The sequence below is a fragment of the Lolium rigidum genome, chromosome 6 (assembly GCF_022539505.1).
Source record: "Lolium rigidum isolate FL_2022 chromosome 6, APGP_CSIRO_Lrig_0.1, whole genome shotgun sequence".
NCBI classification, from domain to species: domain Eukaryota; kingdom Viridiplantae; phylum Streptophyta; class Magnoliopsida; order Poales; family Poaceae; genus Lolium; species Lolium rigidum.
Window position 1 is genome coordinate 107,210,135 of NC_061513.1, and position 20,978 is coordinate 107,231,112.

At 42.1% G+C, this 20,978-nt stretch overlaps 1 protein-coding gene across 1 annotated transcript; it reads right to left on the bottom strand.

The window, feature by feature from the left end:
• Positions 1–7,158: 7,158 nt before the first annotated feature.
• On the bottom strand, positions 7,159–9,516 carry LOC124663792 (cell division cycle protein 48 homolog). Its single transcript, XM_047201454.1, has one exon. The coding sequence runs from the start codon at positions 9,514–9,516 to the stop codon at positions 7,159–7,161; it is 2,358 nt and encodes a 785-aa protein (XP_047057410.1).
• Between the last annotated feature and the right edge of the window lie 11,462 nt (positions 9,517–20,978).

Consider the following 20,978-nt stretch of genomic DNA (forward strand, 5'->3'; position numbering starts at 1 on the left):
TACTTGTATGGCAACGGGCGTTAATGGTGACGGGACATCGCCAGGTGCCATGGTGAATTCTCGCCCACGGCCGAAAACATCGCGCTCCCGGTCCGCCTAGGTTGTGGTCTATAAATATGTCCTCCTACGTGGCGAGGAGCACCACCCAAGCACCACCAAATGCCAACCATCTATGCACCGCGCCAACTGAACCACCGTCAGGAAGATGTGCCTCATCTTCTTCCCGCATGCCTCCGAGGAGGATGTGATGTTGCAGGCTACGGAACTGGCCCGACATTACGCCAAGGAGGAGGTCGCCGGGTTCGAGCGCGAAGGCACGCGCAGTGGCCCAGCAGGCGTTGGTGGAGGTGGTCGAGGCGGTGGGGCGCGAAGCCGCCCAAGTCACACTGCACGAGATTCACCACGTCGCTGCCAAGCAGGTGGTGGCCCTGCACGAGATTCGCCACGAGGCGGGCACGGTGACGTTGAAGTCGGTGGCGCGCAAGGCTGCCAAGGTCACCGCCGTGACAGGCTGAACATGCCACAGACGATGCACCAGAGGTGGACCGTGTGGCGAAGACGGTGGTCGTGGCAGCGGCTTGGGGTCTCGTGGAGGAGGAGGAGGTGGCGGTGGAGGTGGACAGCGCGGCGCACGATGCCAGACCCAGCGCCGCCAATGTAGAGGACGCAAACTCCACACTTGTAACCAACTCATCGAAAATTTGGTGTTGACTTACTACATACTACCTCCATCCCAAGGGTATGTATTTTTTTCAGAAAGTCAAATGAAGTAAAGTTTGACCAAAATTTTAGAAGAATTTATGAACAAATATGATATTTTGTAGGTACCATATGAAAATATATTTCATTATCTATCTAATGATATTGATTTTGTACTTTTCATGTTAATGATTTTTGATAAAAACTTAGTCAAAGTTAACATAGTTTGACTTTCTGAAAAAATATAGGTCTTAAGACTTGGGATGGAGGTAGTATGAGATAATTTAGTCTCTAGGGCGCTCCAATCATGACTTTTCTTGAAAATGACGGCAAAATGTGCTTTGTCTTTATTTTCATCCACACAACTCTGTATAGCTTGTACACGGACCTTCTTCCTCCCAGATGAGGCGAGGCCGTGCTTTGTCAACGTCGCACAAAATGTGTTGATGTTTACATGATCAATTCTCAACGTCACTTCGGTTGCAAATATCAGGATTCAGGAATCTGACATCATATCTCATATGCTTTTGTAATAAAAATAGCCATGTGGGTTACCCTCGTTCTCTGTAGATACTGATAAGACGCCTGAAGAACAATGAAGGAATCATTTGTGTGACTATGGTACAGGTAGGAACGAAGCGCCTCGCAACTGAAATTCCTAGGGAGTTATACGTTTGCGTGTTGATAAGACCGTTTGCAATTTCTTGACCGAAGAAGCAACCTCTGTTCACCTTAATGCAACTTGTACCATTGGCTTACTGCCTGGCATGTGTTGAAATATTGGGTCCACACTAAGTGGCCCATAGTAGATTTCAGATTTCCCTACAAATCTCAAAGCCCACATAGTGGCAGCCTTGTGAGTTTGAGCCCAAGTTGGTGGCAGCTCACTAGGGAGTGGCAAGAGGTGGGAAGTTTAGTCCCACATGGAAAGTTGGGAGGAAGTTAGACCACCTTATAAGGTGGGTTGTTCCACCACTAGTAAGTGAGTAAGAATAGGAGTGGTTCACGCGCGCTCCTCCTCCTCCTCGTCTCGACACGACACGACACGACACGACACGACACGCCGCGCTCGTGGTGAGTGGTGAGTGGATTGAGCCTCGAGCCGAGACTTTTCTTACTTTTGCAGCTCAGGAAAACTAACAGAGTCCTAGACGGACGCGTCGCAGTTAGTCGGTTCGGGTCGCAGTTAGTCGGTTCGGGTCGCTCCCGGACCGTGGGCTATCTGTAACCGACTCGAAACGTGCGCGCTACGTGGGCGTGCCCCACGTTGCCTAGGGTTTCCTGAGCCTATATAATCTCTTGCCCGGCTACCGCAGAAACACATCTAATACACGAGTTAGGGTTTCCACCTCTCTCTGCTTGCGCCGCCATCGTAGCCTACTCCATCCCGCTCGCCGACGTGCATCGGTGAACGGGAGAGCAGGTCTCCGGAACCACTCGTCCTTGCGATCCTGTACGGGAGAGGGCGAATTAGGTTTTTGGGAAGCGCTCTGCGCGACTGCTCAAGCTCTTCATCACGGGTCGCCTTCCGTCCAAGTCGGGCGGTGCTGCCTACCGTCGTCTTCAACGCCGTCTACTTCGACCCGTCGTCCCTGTCGTCCACAACGTTGTCATCAACAACGTTACTGCTGCGACATCATCTGCTACACCTCCACCGCCACCTCCACCAGATCGGTACGTGTGACATATCTCGATCTGTTTAGCGATGGATGCTTTACCGTTTGTGTTCCTGCTACCCATGTTGATTGATGCATCTAGTATGTTCGAGTTTCACATGTTAGTAGTTACTGTCGTCATGCTTAATATTCTGGAATTAATCATGGAAATTGTGCCTAATTATCCAACAGCATGCCTGTTGAACAACCCTGCTTAGAATTTAGATCTAGAACTCAGAGAGGGTCAACTAGATGGACCTGGTGAAGGCCGAAGAACTCATCTACTTCGCAGTAGTTTTATCTGATCCTCTAACGAAAGATACTGATGGCATAAGCAACGCTGATGCAGTCAGACAGTGAATACTGTCGCCCCAATTGTAAGTTTGTAACATTGACAAACTGAACGATGTCACGCCAAACATGTAATATATAGATGAATAATGGAGCTCATGAGCCATTGGTGCGGAAGCTGCACCTCGTGATTTAAAAATTCGAACTGAAGGAGCTATTATAGGTAAACGGAACACCGGTACTCGTGGCCTCTTCTGCTGGGTACTATGTAGCAGCTAGATACGGTTCGGCATCTGTCTGATAACAGAAAAATAGTGACGAGTCTTTGTAATTTCGTTGATGTTCCTCCCGGGAACTTCAGCATCAGACAAGGAATGGACTGCCGGGAATGAAGAGAGCACCAGGAAGGAACCAGGAATGAACGGAGCACCAGGAAGCAATGGACTGCCAGGATTTAACGGAGCACCAGGAAGCAATGGACTGCCAGGAATGAATGGAGCACCAGGAAGAAATGGACAGCCAGGAAGGAATGGACTGCACGGAAGCTATGGAGCACAAGGAAGAGATGGAGCAACAGGACGTCCAGGGCAGCCAACCCTACTCAGCGTTCTCTTGCTGCTCTTGGTACTATGCAGGCTCTTCAGTACTCCGCGTGGACATCTCCGGGCGCGCGCAAGATCCATCAGCAAACCAAAAATCATGGCAGGCTGCACTTGCTAATCTGGCGTCTGATCTGGGTGTGTCTGATTAGTGATTACAACACGAATCCACCACAGGTGCAACAGCCTGTCAGCACCCAGCCTCTGCAGCACAGTCAGCTAATTTCTCAAGCGAAGGCAATCCAGGGAGGTGAAATGCAGCGCAGTAATACTCCGGCGACAGCACAAATGAGGCCTTCCAGTAATGCGCTTTGCCAGCTGAATCCCAAATCTGAAGAAAGTGTTGTTGGGATGCCGAAAACACAAGCCACGTAAGCCTTGTGCGTGCTGAATTCCCACAGCAGTCTTGCTCCAAGTGAAACTTATCTGAAAAGTTTGGTACCTAAACCTGCTGCAAAACAGTGAGTCTCCCCTGAATCGGATTCTTGATGCCCTTTTTTTTGTCTTTTTGAACTTTGGTAGTTGTCAAAACAGTTAGATGTCCAAATTACAAATATGTTTTACTTAACATACTTGCTCTCTGGCCTATCTTAGTGGAGTAGAAAGGGTGGGCACCCCTATAGGAGAGGGAGGTGCTGTAGATTTGGGATTTGTAATGTATATTGTCTTTAGACTGTCAATTAATGGTTTAGTTTTCAGTGCGAGAAAATTCATGATAGTTTACTGATGCGATTCTTCATAAATCATGTGCTTAAAATGGCTGGTTGCTCTGTTTGGTGACCAGGTTTCATATTGTGATGGGCATTATGTTTCATTTTTTCCTCAGTATCTATTGTTCATGCTGTCTTATTTTCACAATTTTGTAAATTGTTTAATAGGGGAATTATGGATATTGTAATTTCAAGTAATTTACATCTTGTGTTGCTTTGTATGTGGCTGGTTTTATTAAATGTCTCAGATATTTCATGGCTACTTGCTGCTTTCCTGGAGCACCTGTTCAGTCTGAAACAGAGTGATACAACAGGCATCTAGGAACGGATATTCCTGCAAATGAGTTTGGCATCTGGATACAATGTTTTACTTGCACTATGGATTGTGATTATCTGTCAATTTTTACTTGAAACTTTCATTTATCACGTCCACCGTGCCTTAATTATAAATACTATACCTTAATAATTGCATTGGGCATTACTACACCACATCCAGGAACATATACTCAATTTTTTTTGACACATGCTATGTTTGACTCCTATCATGGATTGAGATCATCAGATGATTTTGACATGAAATTTCATTTATCATTACCTTCACTGTGCTTTAGTTATACCTTATCTTGCATCTGGCATTACTACTTGTTACTGCTACTAATTTTGCACTGAATCATGCAAGGAATTACAATGAATGAGTTTTGTAGTGAGGTGATGTACAATTGCTAGAGCTCTGTATATCTGACTTGCTGACTTCTTGCCAAGTCTGTAAATCTGCACGTGGAATTGCCACTGCCACATAGCATCTACTTGTACAAGCAGGCCGGCTGAACCCTTTTTTAATTTGCCGAGGGCAGAAGGAAACGAGGTGTTTACCAAGAGTGGTGTATCTGCAGCACCTCATAAACTGTACTGTCCAAAATTTTAGCAAAGCCGACAAGTAGTTACAAAGATCATCAACTTAATGAAGCCACCTGAGCATAAAGAAAGGACGTTTCTTCGCTTCTATGCTTTGTATATATTTAATAACTTTATAAGTTAATTGTGATAAACATATGGCAAGGAGATACTCGGTGCCAGATTCCTGGATTGCTGCAGCGTCTGCAAAGCAGAATATATAAAGTTCAAAACATAGAACTAGAAACAAGGGAACCAAAACATCCAGCTGGATGTCATCGAGGGAAAGACAGCAAGGAATGAAAGAATGCAGCCATGCCATAGCCTGCCAAAAAGAGTTTGGAACACAATTGACACCCATGGTAGCGCCTAAAACTCCCAAACCACATTCGAAGTGTTGTAGGTGAAAAAGAGGTGAAAATTGGTCTCTATTTGATGGCAAAAAGAAGACAAAGTGGACCCATGCCCAAAAAAAAATCCCTCGTTTTCTCTTGTAAGAAATCATCTTGACAGAGTTGCTACATGAAAATTTTGATTTTAAGGGGCATTTTTTCTTTCCAGACCCAACTACTATGAGAGCCAGCAATATTTCTTTCAAGTCATTTATAAACTGATTCTGGAGAAATAATTGTTATTCAAGGATGACGAGATACTATCATTATCATTAGACAAGCTCAGAGTAATAATTTTGCAATAATGGTATTCCATTGAATGAGCACATCACCACACAACCTTCTACGAAAAGGAATGTTGTAATTTGCATCAGAATTATACCTTAAGCCGAAACCACTCCACAATCTGGTTATAATGCCATTTTCCAAATTGACATGTCTATCAGTAAAATAGGTTTCTTTCACTTTAAAAATAGCTTTCTAGCACGGACAGTCATTAAGTCTAGCCTTGACCGTTGCTACAGTTTTATTTCTCAAATGTTTGACTTATACAATATCTTGCCAAAGAACTGTTTGAATTCAAGGTTCCACCACCATTTGCGAAGGAGGCTAATGTTCCATTTTCTTAAATCTTTGACTCCGAGCCCACCTTTCTTTTTAGATCTACATACTCTCGACCACTTACCCATCTAGTACCTTTTTTATTTTTGCTTCTTACCATGCCAAAATAAACGTCTCCTATATTTATTCAAAGTTCAATGAAGGTTTTATTCAGGAGGAACATTGCCATGATGTAGGAAGGCAAGTTGAAAAGGCAGGAATTAACAAGAGTCAGTCTCCCTCCAGATGAGGCAGCTCCACCCTTCCAAGCATTGTTTCTTAACAAATTTCCCTTTGGACTTGGTAGTTGTCAACACATTTAATTTTCCAAATTAGAAATGTGTTTTAGTTGACAAACTTCCTCTATGCCCTACCTTAGCAAAGTAGAAAGAGTGCACCCCTTTAGGAGAGTGAGGTGCTGTAGAGTTGGGATTTCTAATGTGATGTATTTAGACTCTGAATTAATGGTTAAGCTTTCATCGGAAAAAAATCATGACAATTTTTTGAATCATGTGTCGGATGATCATTGTAGGAAGGTCATTAGCCTGGCTTATTGGTTGTTTTGTTTGATCAGGTTTCATAGTTGTAATGGGCATCAAAATTTCATATTTTCCTTGGTGTTTATTGTTCATGTAGTCTTTTTTTAAACTCTTTTGTAAAATTATTTACATTTAATATTGGATCTTCTAATTTCCAGTACTTCAATCCTGGGTCGCCATACAGTTAAATATTCAATGGATATTTGATGCCTTTCTGGAGCACCTGTTCAGTCGTGAGGAACTGTGACATAATAGACATCTAGGAATAGATACTCCCGCGAATGTGTTATACTTCAGGATACTATGTTTGACTTGTATTATGGATTGTGATTACTTGAGGATTTGGATATGAATAATATTTTTTATCTGCACCTTCACTGTGTGAGAATTATTCTTTAACCTACATCTGGCATTACTAATTGTTGCTACTAATTTTACACTGGATGAATATTGTATCGAGGTTCTTTACACATACAAGAGCTCTATCTGTAACTAAAAGAACAGCTTCAGAAACGAGGTGTTTAACAGAGTGATGCATCAGTTCTACTATTTCTGCCCCCAAAACCGATAGGTTGCAGCAAGTAAAAACTATCATCCCTGTCACTGTTTCTGAAGCCACCCAAAAACATAATGGCATGCTACTTCTTCGATTAAATCATCTGTATATTTAACTATATGAGAAAACATATGACAGGAAAACTCATGCCAAATTCAGTTACATGTGTACTGATAAAAGCTAAAGAAAAATCAGAACCTATCTATGCTAACTACCCGCCAAATTAGTTGTAGAGATCATCCTCATCGTCTGCCAGCGAGGTGTCGAAGGCATTGGGAGAAGCTTCTGCCGCTTGTGCCTGCGCTGGGAAGCGGAACTCGGTGCCGAAGCCCCTGGACTGCTGCAGCGTTTGAGCAAAGGACTGGTACTTCCTGATGTCACCGTCGCTCACGCTCCTCCTCGCGTACTTCATCGACTCTTCGAAGTGCGCCGCTTTGATCTCAGCCACTTCATCTTCCTGCCCGCCGTCCACCTCCATGCCTGACCTCTGCCTCTCGATGTCCTTCTCAATGTCTTCCCTGATGGCATACTTGCACGCCCTCTGGCAAATCTCGGTGATGTCGGCGCCACTGAAACCTGTCGTGAACCTTGCGAGCGCGCCGAGGTCGACGTCCTTGGCCACGGGAGACTTCCTGAGGCAAGCCTTGAAGATCTGGTGTCGCGAGGCCTCGTCCGGCAAGGGGATGTAGATGAGCTGGTCGAGGCGGCCGGGACGGAGCAGCGCTGAGTCGATGATGTCTGGTCTATTGGTGGCACCGATGATGAACACCGTCTTCTTGGCGTTCATGCCATCCATCTCGGTCAGCAGCTGGTTCAGGACCCTGTCCGCCGCGCCACCGGCGTCTCCCACGTTGCCGCCGCGCTGCATCGCGATCGAGTCGAGCTCGTCGAAGAAGAGCACGCACGGCGCTGACTGCCTCGCCTTGTCGAAGATCTCACGGACGTTGGCCTCGCTCTCGCCGAACCACATGGTGAGCAGCTCGGGCCCCTTGATACTGATGAAGTTGGCTTGGCACTCGTTGGCGATCGCCTTGGCCAGCAGCGTCTTGCCGCAGCCTGGTGGCCCGTAGAACAGGACGCCCTTGGAAGGCGACATGCCGAACTTCTCAAACTTCTCGGGGTGCTCCACGGGGTACTGGACGGTCTCCTGCAGCTCCCTCTTGACGCCGTCGAGACCGCCGACGTCGCTCCAGCTGACGTTGGGCACCTCCACGACGGTCTCACGAAGCGCCGAAGGATTCGTGCCGACGAGAGCAGTTTTGAGGTGGTCGTTGGTGACAGCCATGGAGTTTAGGATCTCGGCGTCGATTGTGTCGTCCTCGAGGTCAATCACATCCATCTTCTCCCTGATGCACTGGAGCGCCGCCTCGGTGCAGAGCGCGGCCAAGTCGGCACCAACATACCCGTGAGTGTCCTTGGCGACAACCTCAAGGTTGACGTCTTCAGAGAGCTTCATGTTTTTTGTGTGTATGCGCAGTACCTCAAGGCGCCCAATCTCGTCTGGCACGCCAATATCGATCTCACGGTCGAACCTCCCGAAACGCCTGAGAGCAGGATCGATGCTGTTGGGGCGATTTGTGGCGCCCATTACGATGACGTGTGCTCGTGCCTTCATCCCGTCCATGAGCGTCAGCAGCTGGGACACGATGCGCCTCTCCACCTCACCGTGTGTCTTCTCCCTCTTTGGAGCAATGGAGTCGATCTCATCGATGAAGATGATGGACGGAGCGTTCTTCTCGGCCTCCTCAAACGCCTTCCTCAAGTTGCTCTCGCTCTCTCCAGCCATCTTGGACATGATCTCGGGGCCATTGATGCACAAGAAGAAGGCCCCCGTCTCGTTTGCCACCGCACGAGCGATCAGCGTCTTGCCGGAGCCGGGAGGGCCGTACAAGAGGATGCCCTTGGGAGGCTTCACGCCGAGAGACTTGAAAATCTGCGGATGCCTAAGCGGCAGCTCAACCAGCTCCCTGATCTGATTCATCTGCTTACGCATGCCACCCACGTCGTCATAGCCGATGCCGTCGAGCCTGTCCTCGTCCTCCCTCTTCACCGGCTCGCCGTCGCAGAAGATCTCCGTGTCCGCCGCCATGATGCAGTAGTCGACGGCAGGGTCGATCTCGATGACCTTGAACTCGACGCTCCGCATGCCGCCGCGGACGAGGAAGAGGTCGCCCTTGTGCACCGGGCGGTAGGCGTCCGCGAAGTAGGGCTTGAGGTAGGCCTCGAAGAGGTTGCCCGTGATGCCCTCGATGGTGTCGTCGACGGGGAGGACGTGCACGCGCCTGCCGTACTTGGCGTCGGGGCAGAGGTGCACGGACACGACGTCGGCGATGCGCACCCTGAGGTTGGAGCGGGCCACCTTGTTGAGCCTGAGCTTGTGCTCCTCGCAGGTCTCGTCGGGGACGACGATGCAGACGGTGGCGTGGCGACGCTTGCCCTTGAGCAGCACGATGTCGCCCTTGTAGATGGAGAGCTCGTCCATAGTGGTCGGGTTTAGGTTGCAGATGGAGTTATCGTCCGTGGTCGCCTCCTCCACCACCAGCCGGTTCGCCGCCTTCTTCGACGACGACGCGCTCGCCATCGCGCTCAACTGATCTCTAGTCCTTGGATTCGTTTGGCTCGATTTGAAGTTTCGATCGAACGTGTGCGTGGGTTGTGACGAAAAGATGATTGCGGTCTGGTGAGGATCGAGGAAACAGTGGGGCCCGCTTTTAATATAATGTGCAGCCTGGGGTCTTTCTTGACCCCTCTTTTGTTCAAAAAAAAAAAAAAAAAAAAAAAAAAAGAGGAAACAGTGGGGCTAGTCCTCCTTTTTAAGGCATCGAGCGTGGCCGACTCGTCCTGGAACTGGAAGTCGACTCCGACCGGGTAGCCCGTTCCTTCGCGACTAGCAACATAACTTCCCAATCCGTGCGTGCTCTCCTCTGTTCTTCCTGTACTTACTGCTAGTATCTTGATCAACATTCCACATTCTTTATCTTTTATCTTTATCACATGGCATTTTATTAGTTTTTATGCAGTAACTTCCATATCCCCGTATTGATGTTTCTAGAAATTGTCGTGTGCTTCGTAGATGCTCAGGGAGAAAACTCAAATGAGAATGCGTGCAGACTTGAGGATTAATTAATTCCAGAAGGACAAAACGAGGGCTCTCTTCAACTCTGAAAATATATAAGTGATGGTAAGATTACAATTGTTTTAAGAGGAAAATGAGGGACCATTTCAGTTTGAGAACTGTTGAATGGTTTCAGTCCTAACACATTCAGAAAGTAAGTTAATGCAGAGATCAACTAGTACCACAAGGTATACCTTACTAAATGAGGGTCTCACTTTGAGAACTGTTCAATGGTTTCAGCCATAACATGTTCAAAAAGTTAATGCAAAGATTAAGTAGTATAACAACGCATACCATACTAAGAGCATCTCTAATGTAATATCCCAGGTAATGGGGTTACAAAAATAGAGGAAACAGATGTGTGCATTGCATTCATGCATAGAAAATCTGGGGAATTTTCGCGCTTTAAAGTAAAACAGTCACAGTAACTGAAGTTTCACTTGACCTTGGTGGAATTGAAGTAGCTCATCAAGTCAAGCGCTATAAACCTCAATGTGACTTTGGGTTAAAACATTGTTTTGGGTAGAGATGATTTGACCTAAGGGGTTAGATCAAATGGAACTAATAATCAACACAACAACACTTTAATCAATGATCAATTGCTTGATCTTATAAAAGATTATAATATGGTAATCCTTGCCACAACATATGAACATCCATTTAATTGGAAATCAAGTAACAATAATTGGAGTAACTATTCCTAACTTATCTTCTCCATGTCTTAAAACTAATCCATAATCCTACCATGAAACCTCAGGGTATTCACTCCACTTCAACATTGGAGTTATAACAAGAAGATCCACTCCATAAATAGATATTCTTCTCCATTCCAAGTTATTACACATCAAACCTAGAGAGGTGAGAGTTCTATAGTATTTATTAGAGAAGCAATGGAAAACCTTGAGCTAAACCTTGGATATACATCCAAGCATTTAAATCATCATCTTTAAGAGGAACCCTAGGATATTATTCAAGACATTCCTAGAGAGAGAAACCATTTATGTTAAACATAGATATTGATGATCACATCAATCCCTACGGAGCCTAACCTTAAGTTAGTATTAAAGTCCTTTCCAAAATAAGAAAGACCAATCATACAAATCATAGCTTTACCTATTTAAGAATAAAGGACAACCTTTGAACTAAAGTATTAATAGATTAACCATTTCATCTTGGGGTGGTGAAACAACCTAATATCACATGGAATAAGATTATATCCATGGATTAAAGAGGAGAGGAGGAGATTATTACAACCAAGATAGCCAAGTGAAGTTTTGGACTAAATACCTAATGAGATCTTGTGAACATACCATAAACCCTAGAATAGATATTCCTATGAAAGAGAGCTCAAGCTATGGTGTTACACTCAAGCTAGTTGAGGCAACACTTGAATGTGAGGGAGAGAACTATCTATATAACCAGATGATTATATCATCATTGATTAAGTAGAACCTAACATAATATCTCAGGCATTACCCGGGGATATATATTTTAGAGGCAACCATAGTAGGCCATCCTAGAAAGTGAAATAGAAGTACTATACCCTAGATAATCAAGACAATGCTTGATTATGGAAGTGAGAAACCTAGTTAATAAGAGATACCTTAGGAAGCCAAACCTTGATCATTACAAATTGGGTAATGATCATAAACCCTAAGAACTTGAGGTAAAAATATTAAGAACAAGTTGATCATGCTTAACCCATAATCATACTCTTGAAGTATGTGAGGATAAGTTAAACCCTAATAGGATAAGCAGATATCATTAGCCACATGAAAGTATAAGGAGATCAATAATAAGCAACCCTAGGCTTAGATTTCAACCTTTACTTGTGAACCACTTAGTGATCATAAGTAGAATCCTACCATATCTATACTTCAGAAATTAAACAACCTAAGAAAACCTTAGAGTTAAACTCTATACTTTATATGGTGAGAAACCATATATCCATAAGACCAAAGTTAACTATAAAAAGAACTATAATCAATGTACCTACTTAAATGATAAATTGAGGTTAATAATAGAAACCAATTGGTAGAAGATAAAACTAATTCTCAATATCATAATAACTAGAGGAGAACCTAAAATGTTAAGTAAACAACCACCTTATCATGGTTAGGGGGAGATTAAACCCTAGCACATGCAATATGGTGTCATCTCAACTCTACAACCCAGAAGTATATCTCAAACCTAGTTGTAAATAACTTGGGTGTTTCCAATTATAAAACCAGGCCATAATTGAGATTCAAACCAGGTATCATTAGGTAAATAACATTTGAACCCTAATGGTTCATTAATCAGATTCTATGCTTCAATTTTAAAACAAAAGAGCCACCTAATGCTTAGTCCTTAATTAAACCAGGTGTGGTTAACAACCATTTAACTTTGTAATCAAGATGAACCATGAGGGAAACAATACCTACTTAGATACTTTAAATATAATAATAGTATTACCTTAATAAGGGGGGTTATGATAGAAACTATAAAACCCTAGTACATTGGAGCTCACATAAAATCATGTGCAATTGACCAATTCCTCCAATATGAAATCAAGTCCCAATAATAACTTCCAAAACAATTGGAAAAGGAATAACCAACTCTAATTATTCAACAGGGAGTTATATTACAAATGAGAAAGGAAACTAAAATGAATACCTAAAATTCTTGCCTAATTAAATATTGCAACAAGGCTCACATATAATTATGTTTATGCAAAAACAATACAGTAATACAATGATCCTCGTATTAGTTCTCATGGAATTCCAATTGTCAAATACACACAAAACGAAAAGAGTTAAACTATGAATACAAATCTGAATTCAAATAGAAAAAAAACAAAATAGAAAATCAAACAGAAAAAGAAAAGAAGAGAAAAGGACTTACCGAGGCTTACTCGGCCGTGTAGACCATGGAGTAGCCCACCGGCAGCCCGGCAGCTGGAGCCCAACACGGCCCATCACAGCCCACCGTACCCTTCGTCTGGATAAAGGCAGAGAAGCAAATCGTCTTCGTCCTCTCGCCAGGGATCGACACCACGGCGTCGACGGAGCTCCACGTCCCGGCCGAAATTGTTGACCCCGCGAACGCCGACGACTGCGAGGGGTAGTATAAATGCCACGGATGAAACCCTAGCCCTCAAATTTCCCCTCTCTCTGTCTCTATCCCGAAAATGGATGAAACCCTAGCTCCCGGACCGCCACCTCTCGCCGCCGATTGGGGAAGCCCCAAGCCTCGCCGTGACCACCTGCCGTCACCGCCATGCTCGACATCATCACCGTGTAGGAGGAATCGAGCCGGAGCAGCTTGTAGCGCCGTCGTCAACCTCGTTTCTCCGACGGCCAGAACCATGAAATCCGGCGATACAAGCCTTCATCCACCTCGCCGTCACGCGCGTCATACTCGCGGTGAGCCACTCTACCTCGTGGCTAGCTCGCCCTGCTCGATTACACGCCGTAGCGCCGCCGCATAGCTAGTCCGTGGGCACCGCCGCAACACCTCGTCGCCGGGCACGCTCCGGTGACCAAACCGGAGCGGCGCCACCATCATGAGGTTCGCCTCGGCGTCCTCGTTACAACGCGCCTACGCACGTCCCCGCGGGAACCCGGGAACGCCGGCGACCATGGGCGACTGCCCCGCCGGCCACCGTGAACCCAAGCCATGTCGACGCCACCGTGGCGTGTGACGTGGCCACGGGCCCATTAGTCAGTGTGTAGGGGTAGGCGTAGCCGGTACGTTTAGTATTTCAGCTTAATTTCAAATTACGTGAAAATGCCTGAAACTTTGTAATAATGTAGAAAATTCATAAAAGCTCAGAAAAATACAAATAAGATATCAAAATTATTATAAAAGAAAAATCTATCCAATAAAAATATAAAATGAAATTTATATTTTTAAATAGAAATTCATTATTTAATACTTATTAAATAAGCCTTTTCTTTAATTCTAAATTGAATTAAAATTCAATAAATAGTAAAACCTTTTAAAATAAATAAAAACCAAGTAAGAAACATAAAGAAAACATTAAAGCTATTTTTCTTTATTTGTTATTTTGTTAAATCTTTATTAGTGGAAATTTAAACCCTAATTAATAATTACTTTAATTATTAAATGTTTAAAAATAATAAAAAGCCAAATTCAATATTATTTTTATTTCTAAGTTATTAATAACTTCAACTTTATAATGAAGTTATTAATCCAATAATTATAGGGTAATTAGGAAACCCTAGTTCCATTATAAATAAAGTGATAACCTCATCATTTCATGTGCAAACCTAAAACCCTAATTCCATTTAGACCCTAGCTCCATTAATCCCTATGAACCCTAAATTGTTCTAAACCTAAACCCTAGGTTATAACATGTGATCATAATATTTTATTTTCTATCATAGAACCATAATAACAATTAAATACTTGCCATGTCCACATAAAAAGAAGGAGCCCTATCACTAAGAATTTAGAATTCCATGTGTTCATCTTAATAAAACCTAGATGATCAAATAGGATCAACCCTAGATCCTATTACCTAAGATTTCATCCTTAATTAGCCTTGACTAGCATCACACCATTGTGATGAACCATAATAGCAACCATACCCAATAATATGCATCATATACTATACACACTAAACCCTACTAGTGTTAGATAATTATCAAACATCCTATTTAGGAACCAACCAATCTTTACTTAAGGAATTAAATAGCAAACCTAAACAACCTCAACCTAATTATTATACTTCTTAGTATTTAAGAAGTATGTTCTTCAAAAGTTATTCTTTTGAAGAAAATGGAGGGTATCCTCAACCCTACCTAACAGGACCTATAAACCCTAACTAGCTATCCCCAGCAAGGTATACCAACCTTGATAGCAACTATTTATAATAGATTGCTCAAGATGCCTAGGCTTATCTCAACCTCACAAGCCCTAGTTGCTGATGAATCTAACTATGTTGTGATCCATCTTATACGTACTCCAGAAACTACTTGAAACCAGAATAAATTATAATAAACCACAAACCCAATTGTCATACTTGTTCTTTATTAAAGAACCTGTTCTTCAAAAGTTATTCTTTTGAAGAATATAACAAGTAATCATTAACCATGCCATATAGTACTAAAACTGACAACTGTTCTTTACATGTTAACATTATGCCAATTATCATTCTTTGTGTGCTCAATTGATTACTGTGCTTTATTATCTACCTGTTCATGATACCAAGTAATCACACCTGAATAAGAACCTTGTTTGTGAATCACCCTAAAAGTGCAACACACCCTGAATCAATCATTACCACTCACTAATCATAAATCATCGGGGTTAGGTCACGCTTAGAGCGATTGCATCTCATTCTTATGCATTAATGCATCCTTGCCAATCATTTAAACATCGTCCTTACTGGACGATGATGCTATTTCAGAATTTGGAGTTAATACGTATCGAAGACCTTGCCTGCATAATCTTGCAGTCAAGAAAGGAAAGTTCATCACTTGCTCATGTCATTTGAGTACTTCTATCAAATTACTTGCAAAGTATTATGGTTATCACTATTGCATAAAAACCAAAACCACTACTTTCATAACTATGAATATGACTATGTGGTGGGCAATGGAACCATGGATTGTGTTGATATGGTGGAGGTTCCATTGCAAAGGTTAATATCCATCTAGGATTAAACAACAAATGTCGCCGATGATTCTTGTGCCGTAATACCGTGTTAACCATAAGATCCGGAGTGGGACGGAGTAGTCAAAAGTGTTTCCACCTCTCGTACATCAACGGATGCGCTTACCGTAGACACTTGACCCAGGTTGGGCAAGCGGTGGGGTGGGGATCCCATTCTAATTCCCCACGGTAAGTGGTCTATGATGGGTTGCAGCTGCCGGCGAAGGAGTTTGGTTAACGAGTCCCAAACTGTTGTCGTGGTCGGGGTCCATCCTTAATTGGTATAAGAGGACCGACGAGGACCCAGGGTCGGGGTATGCAACAAAGGGTGGGTGTGCGAGGTAGCGGAGGAACATGATTGGCTAGACCTTATACCGGGCCTCACACCAAAGGAAGTGTGGACGGGGAATATGCCCGGTTGGCACCAAGGTTAAGATCTCTTATGGGTAAAGCAACACACCTCTCGCAGAGTGTAAAGAACCGTGACCTGTCACTCCCTGTTCCGGGATATGGAACTGCGAACGCGGCCGGAAAGGAGCTCCATGAAGTTCTAGTAAACCGGTGAAGGCCGACGGACATAGTTCTTCCGAATAAAAGCAACCTTTTGAAGAAATGGTTATGAAAACTTGCATTGGTATTAGACTTTACTGGTCTAATGCCGTAGCTAGTGCATTAAACACCTCTTTCCTATAATGAACTTGTTGAGTACGCTCGTACTCATCCCACTCTTAAATCCCCTGCTTAGATATGGAGGCATCAAAGGAGGATCTACAGTACAACTCGAAGGTCGAGGAGTCAACAGCTACTTCAAGAGACAGGAACCTGTCAGAGGAGTCCAATACCACATCCAACAAGAAGAAAACCTAGTTTAGCCATAGAAGGGAACTAGCTTCCTAAGCCTAGCTCCTATTTAGCTAGAGTCTATTCTTAGCCTCTGTAGTTAGTGAAATACACTACAAATAGAGTTCGTGATAAGACTAGACTACGAGTCGTTCTTCTGGAGTTTATTTGCAGTTTTACCTCATTGTAAAGTAGGAGGCTGTGATGATCTTATGTAACAGAGTTAAATGTTGTAATTCTATAGACATGCCTTGGACCCGCATATGTTTCTGTTGTACCACTCTGAGCGATATAATACTAGTGGAACGGTGTTTCATTGGTGTTATATCAGACTTGCATACTACACCATGCAGTGGTATGCCGGGTCACCACAGTTGGTATCAGAGCAAATGCTTTGACCTAAGGATTAAAACCCTTTAAAGGAGACCTATAGGATTGGTAGTGTCTATAGGAAGTTGTCTTAGTTAAACCAAATATTCTTATGACTTGAGATGGATATTCACTTGAGAATAATCCTGACACACTTGAGTCAACATTTCTTACCTATCTTTCCTAAGTGAAGTTAGTTAGCTAATCCTAAACATGTAGCACATCAATAAGTTCTTAAAACCATAGATGAGTAGATCATTGTTGGTATACAAAACATGGTAGTCCAAAGAGAGGATACAACCATAAGGAAGCTATCCTATTGGAAGATGTGTACCAACATATGTTATGATTAAATAAGAGTTATCCAGATCTGTAATAGGAGTAGTATCAAGTGATAAAGATAATTAAGATGTCCTAATAGAAGATGTAGACCAAGTTATGTAATGGGTAAGTAAAATTTATCTAAAATTGTGAAACAACTGATAGTAAGGGATGAATATAAGTTATACGAGGTAGTATAAACCATGATGAGTCAATCATGGGAAGTAAGGAAGAGTGATAGGAATAAAACTTGTCTACTTACATGGTAGAGTTGCTAGTCATATATGATTCACTTGAGAATCATTATGTGATGAAGTAGAACCTCTAAAGTATTTAGGAGGAGTACAATAAGAAGCCAAGTGCTAAACTAATAGTGCAAGAATTGTATTCCAAAACCATGGGAAGTGTGCCAAGCACATCAGAACCATAGCCTTATGGTACAATAACTTGGAAGTATAGGAGCTATATTCCAATAGTTATGTGTCTAGAATAATGATGTTAGAAACAGACATATCATGTGTAGTAGTCCTCAACAAAATGGAAGTTAAGTAGTACTTCCAGATAAAATTAGGTTAACCTTAACTATCCTAAACCACTTTGTTTCAAGTTTATCTCATTGCAAATGTGCAATTAAGGTAAATGTTGAGACAAATAGTAGAATCCCATATAATCATGCTAAGTATCACGATATAAACCTATCTATGTGGTGTTATATACTACACATCAGAGCCTGATGTTTAGAGATGTATTACTCAACTAGTATATTCAGGCTTATGATGGTGTGTACTATAAACACAAAGCTGAATCTTCTTGGATTTTATTTGGATTTTCATTGTTTGACTAGATCCATACATGAAGTTTAACTTTGATATGCAAATGCATGTTGCAGAATCAAGTCATTACTTGATGCTATAGATCTAGAGGGTAATAGTATTCGTGTGAGGAAGCGACGAATTCTGGAAGATTCCAAAAACAAGATGAAGGTTCATCAGAGAAAGGAAGCAAAGTTGTGGGAAGTAACCACAATACTCTGAAGATAGTACCAACCAAAACTCATGCTTTGCCTCAACAGAGGAGTACTTTAGTACGGAAGAAGCATGAAGATGAGAAATCTGGTGATTATGGTGAAGCTCAAGCAGATCCATAGTCATTATGGAAGAGGGAATGCATGGGAAATCACTTAGGATACTATATTCATAGTGTCAGTTAGTGGTTTTCTTGCAACAATAAACCCTCGAAGAAAGGAAGATGACCTATGAAATCATAGCAGATATAAGAAGACCATAGTTGATATCAGAAGATCACAATTGGTATAGGATCAATATTGCGAGATAAAGCAGAAGATGTCTCGTCCAGTTGATCAGAACCTATAACAGAATCTATTTTTACATAACAAATAGCCACAGTTGGTATAATAACCACAGCTGGTATCAGTTGGTATTACAAATAGTCCACGATTTAATTAATTGTAACAAAAGTTTGTGATCGAACAAATAAAAATTTTGTCAGCCAAATAGCTAGATCTATAATCATTTAGTTGAAGGATTCACATTGGATGTCCACAATTGAGTGGATACACCACAAACATTCTTCATGAGACTTTTAGAAGAGTACAAACCATAAACTACATCTAGACCAATATTCTGACCATCAATCCAATGGTTGGAAGAAAAGGAGTTGAAGACCATAAGAAAACTCTAAGGGGTAGAGTAAAGATTGAGTTAGATGTACAATAACTCAATACTGTAAGCTTGATAGGAGCAGAATGTCTGAACTGAGAGGAAGTTCAATCTTATTTTCATAAGATTGTTGAACATTAATTTCAGATGGATGTCAGACCAGAAGCCGAGGTTTATACCTCGAGGAAGCAAGAAGTGGACTATCACTTGAGAAAGTGAGTAGGGATTACTCAGAAGTATGAAATCTCAAGTAAGTCAAGCATAAAGAAGTTGGATGAAGGAAATACTATAGACCAAATACAGCTCAAAAAGGCCAAGGACCGAAGAAGATAGAATATACCAATACCAAAGACTAATAGAATGATTCCTTTCATGGAACCTAAATAAACCAAAATAGTTGTAGGTATCAACTATAAACCATGATTGGATGGACTAAATTAGTCTAATCCATTCTTAGGAAAATAAACCATCACGACCATTCCATATTAAGTACCTTACCAAGTATCATTATTGCAGTTTGGTAGTAAGGGAAAAACAAAGACCTATTCTATCAAATAGGAGAATGTTATCCAATTAGGCCTCAATTAAGACTGTCAGGACAAGAAAGAGTCCCAATCATTGAATATTCAATGAGAAAGGAAACAAGCTTATAATATTGGAGGAAATCATGGAAGTAAAGGAAGTAATAGTTGTTTGATGTCAAACCCTAATGGATTCCAGGAAGAATCTGGACGAGGGATATATTCAATTATATCTAGTGAGATCACCATGGAGTTCGAGAAAAGTTTTAGTCTATACAAGTCAGATCCACACACCGGAAACGTGAGAGCGATCAAACTTCGAGGACGAAGTTTAGTTTAAGGGGTAGAGACTGTAATATCCCAGGTAATGGGGTTACAAAAATAGAGGAAACAGATGTGTGCATTGCATTCATGCATAGAAAATCTGGGAATTTTCGCGCTTTAAAGTAAAACAGATCACAAGAATCGAAGTTTCACTTGACCTTGGTGGAATTGAAGTAGCTCATCAAGTCAAGCGCTATAAACCTCAATGTGACTTTGGGTTAAAACATTGTTTTGGGTAGAGATGATTTGACCTAAGGGGTTAGATCAAATGGAACTAATAATCAACACAACAACACTTTAATCAATGATCAATTGCTTGATCTTATAAAAGATTATAATATGGTAATCCTTGCCACAACATATGAACATCCATTTAATTGGAAATCAAGTAACAATAATTGGAGTAACTATTCCTAACTTATCTTCTCCATGTCTTAAAACTAATCCATAATCCTACCATGAAACCTCAGGGTATTCACTCCACTTCAACATTGGAGTTATAACAAGAAGATCCACTCCATAAATAGATATTCTTCTCCATTCCAAGTTATTACACATCAAACCTAGAGAGGTGAGAGTTCTATAGTATTTATTAGAGAAGCAATGGAAAACCTTGAGCTAAACCTTGGATATACATCCAAGCATTTAAATCATCATCTTTAAGAGGAACCCTAGGATATTATTCAAGACATTCCTAGAGAGAGAAACCATTTATGTTAAACATAGATATTGATGATCACGTCAATCCCTATGGAGCCTAACCTTAAGTTAGTATTAAAGTCCTTTCCAAAATAAGAAAGACCAATCATACAAATCATAGCTTTACCTATTTAAGAATAAAGGACAACCTTTGAACTAAAGTATTAATAGATTAACCATTTCATCTTGGGGTTGTGAAACAACCTAATATCACATGGAATAAGATTATATCCATGGATTAAAGAGGAGAGGAGGAGATTATTACAACCAAGATAGCCAAGTGAAGTTTTGGACTAAATACCTAATGAGATCTTGTGAACATACCATAAACCCTAGAATAGATATTCCTATGAAAGAGAGCTCAAGCTATGGTGTTACACTCAAGCTAGTTGAGGCAACACTTGAATGTGAGGGAGAGAACTATCTATATAACCAGATGATTATATCATCATTGATTAAGTAGAACCTAACATAATATCTCAGGCATTACCCGGGATATATATTTTAGAGGCAACCA

What these genes read in the sequence shown, in the direction of transcription:
- LOC124663792 (XM_047201454.1), bottom strand. Translation starts at nt 9,516, where the DNA reads ATGGCGAGCGCGTCGTCGTCGAAGAAGGCGGCGAACCGGCTGGTGGTG.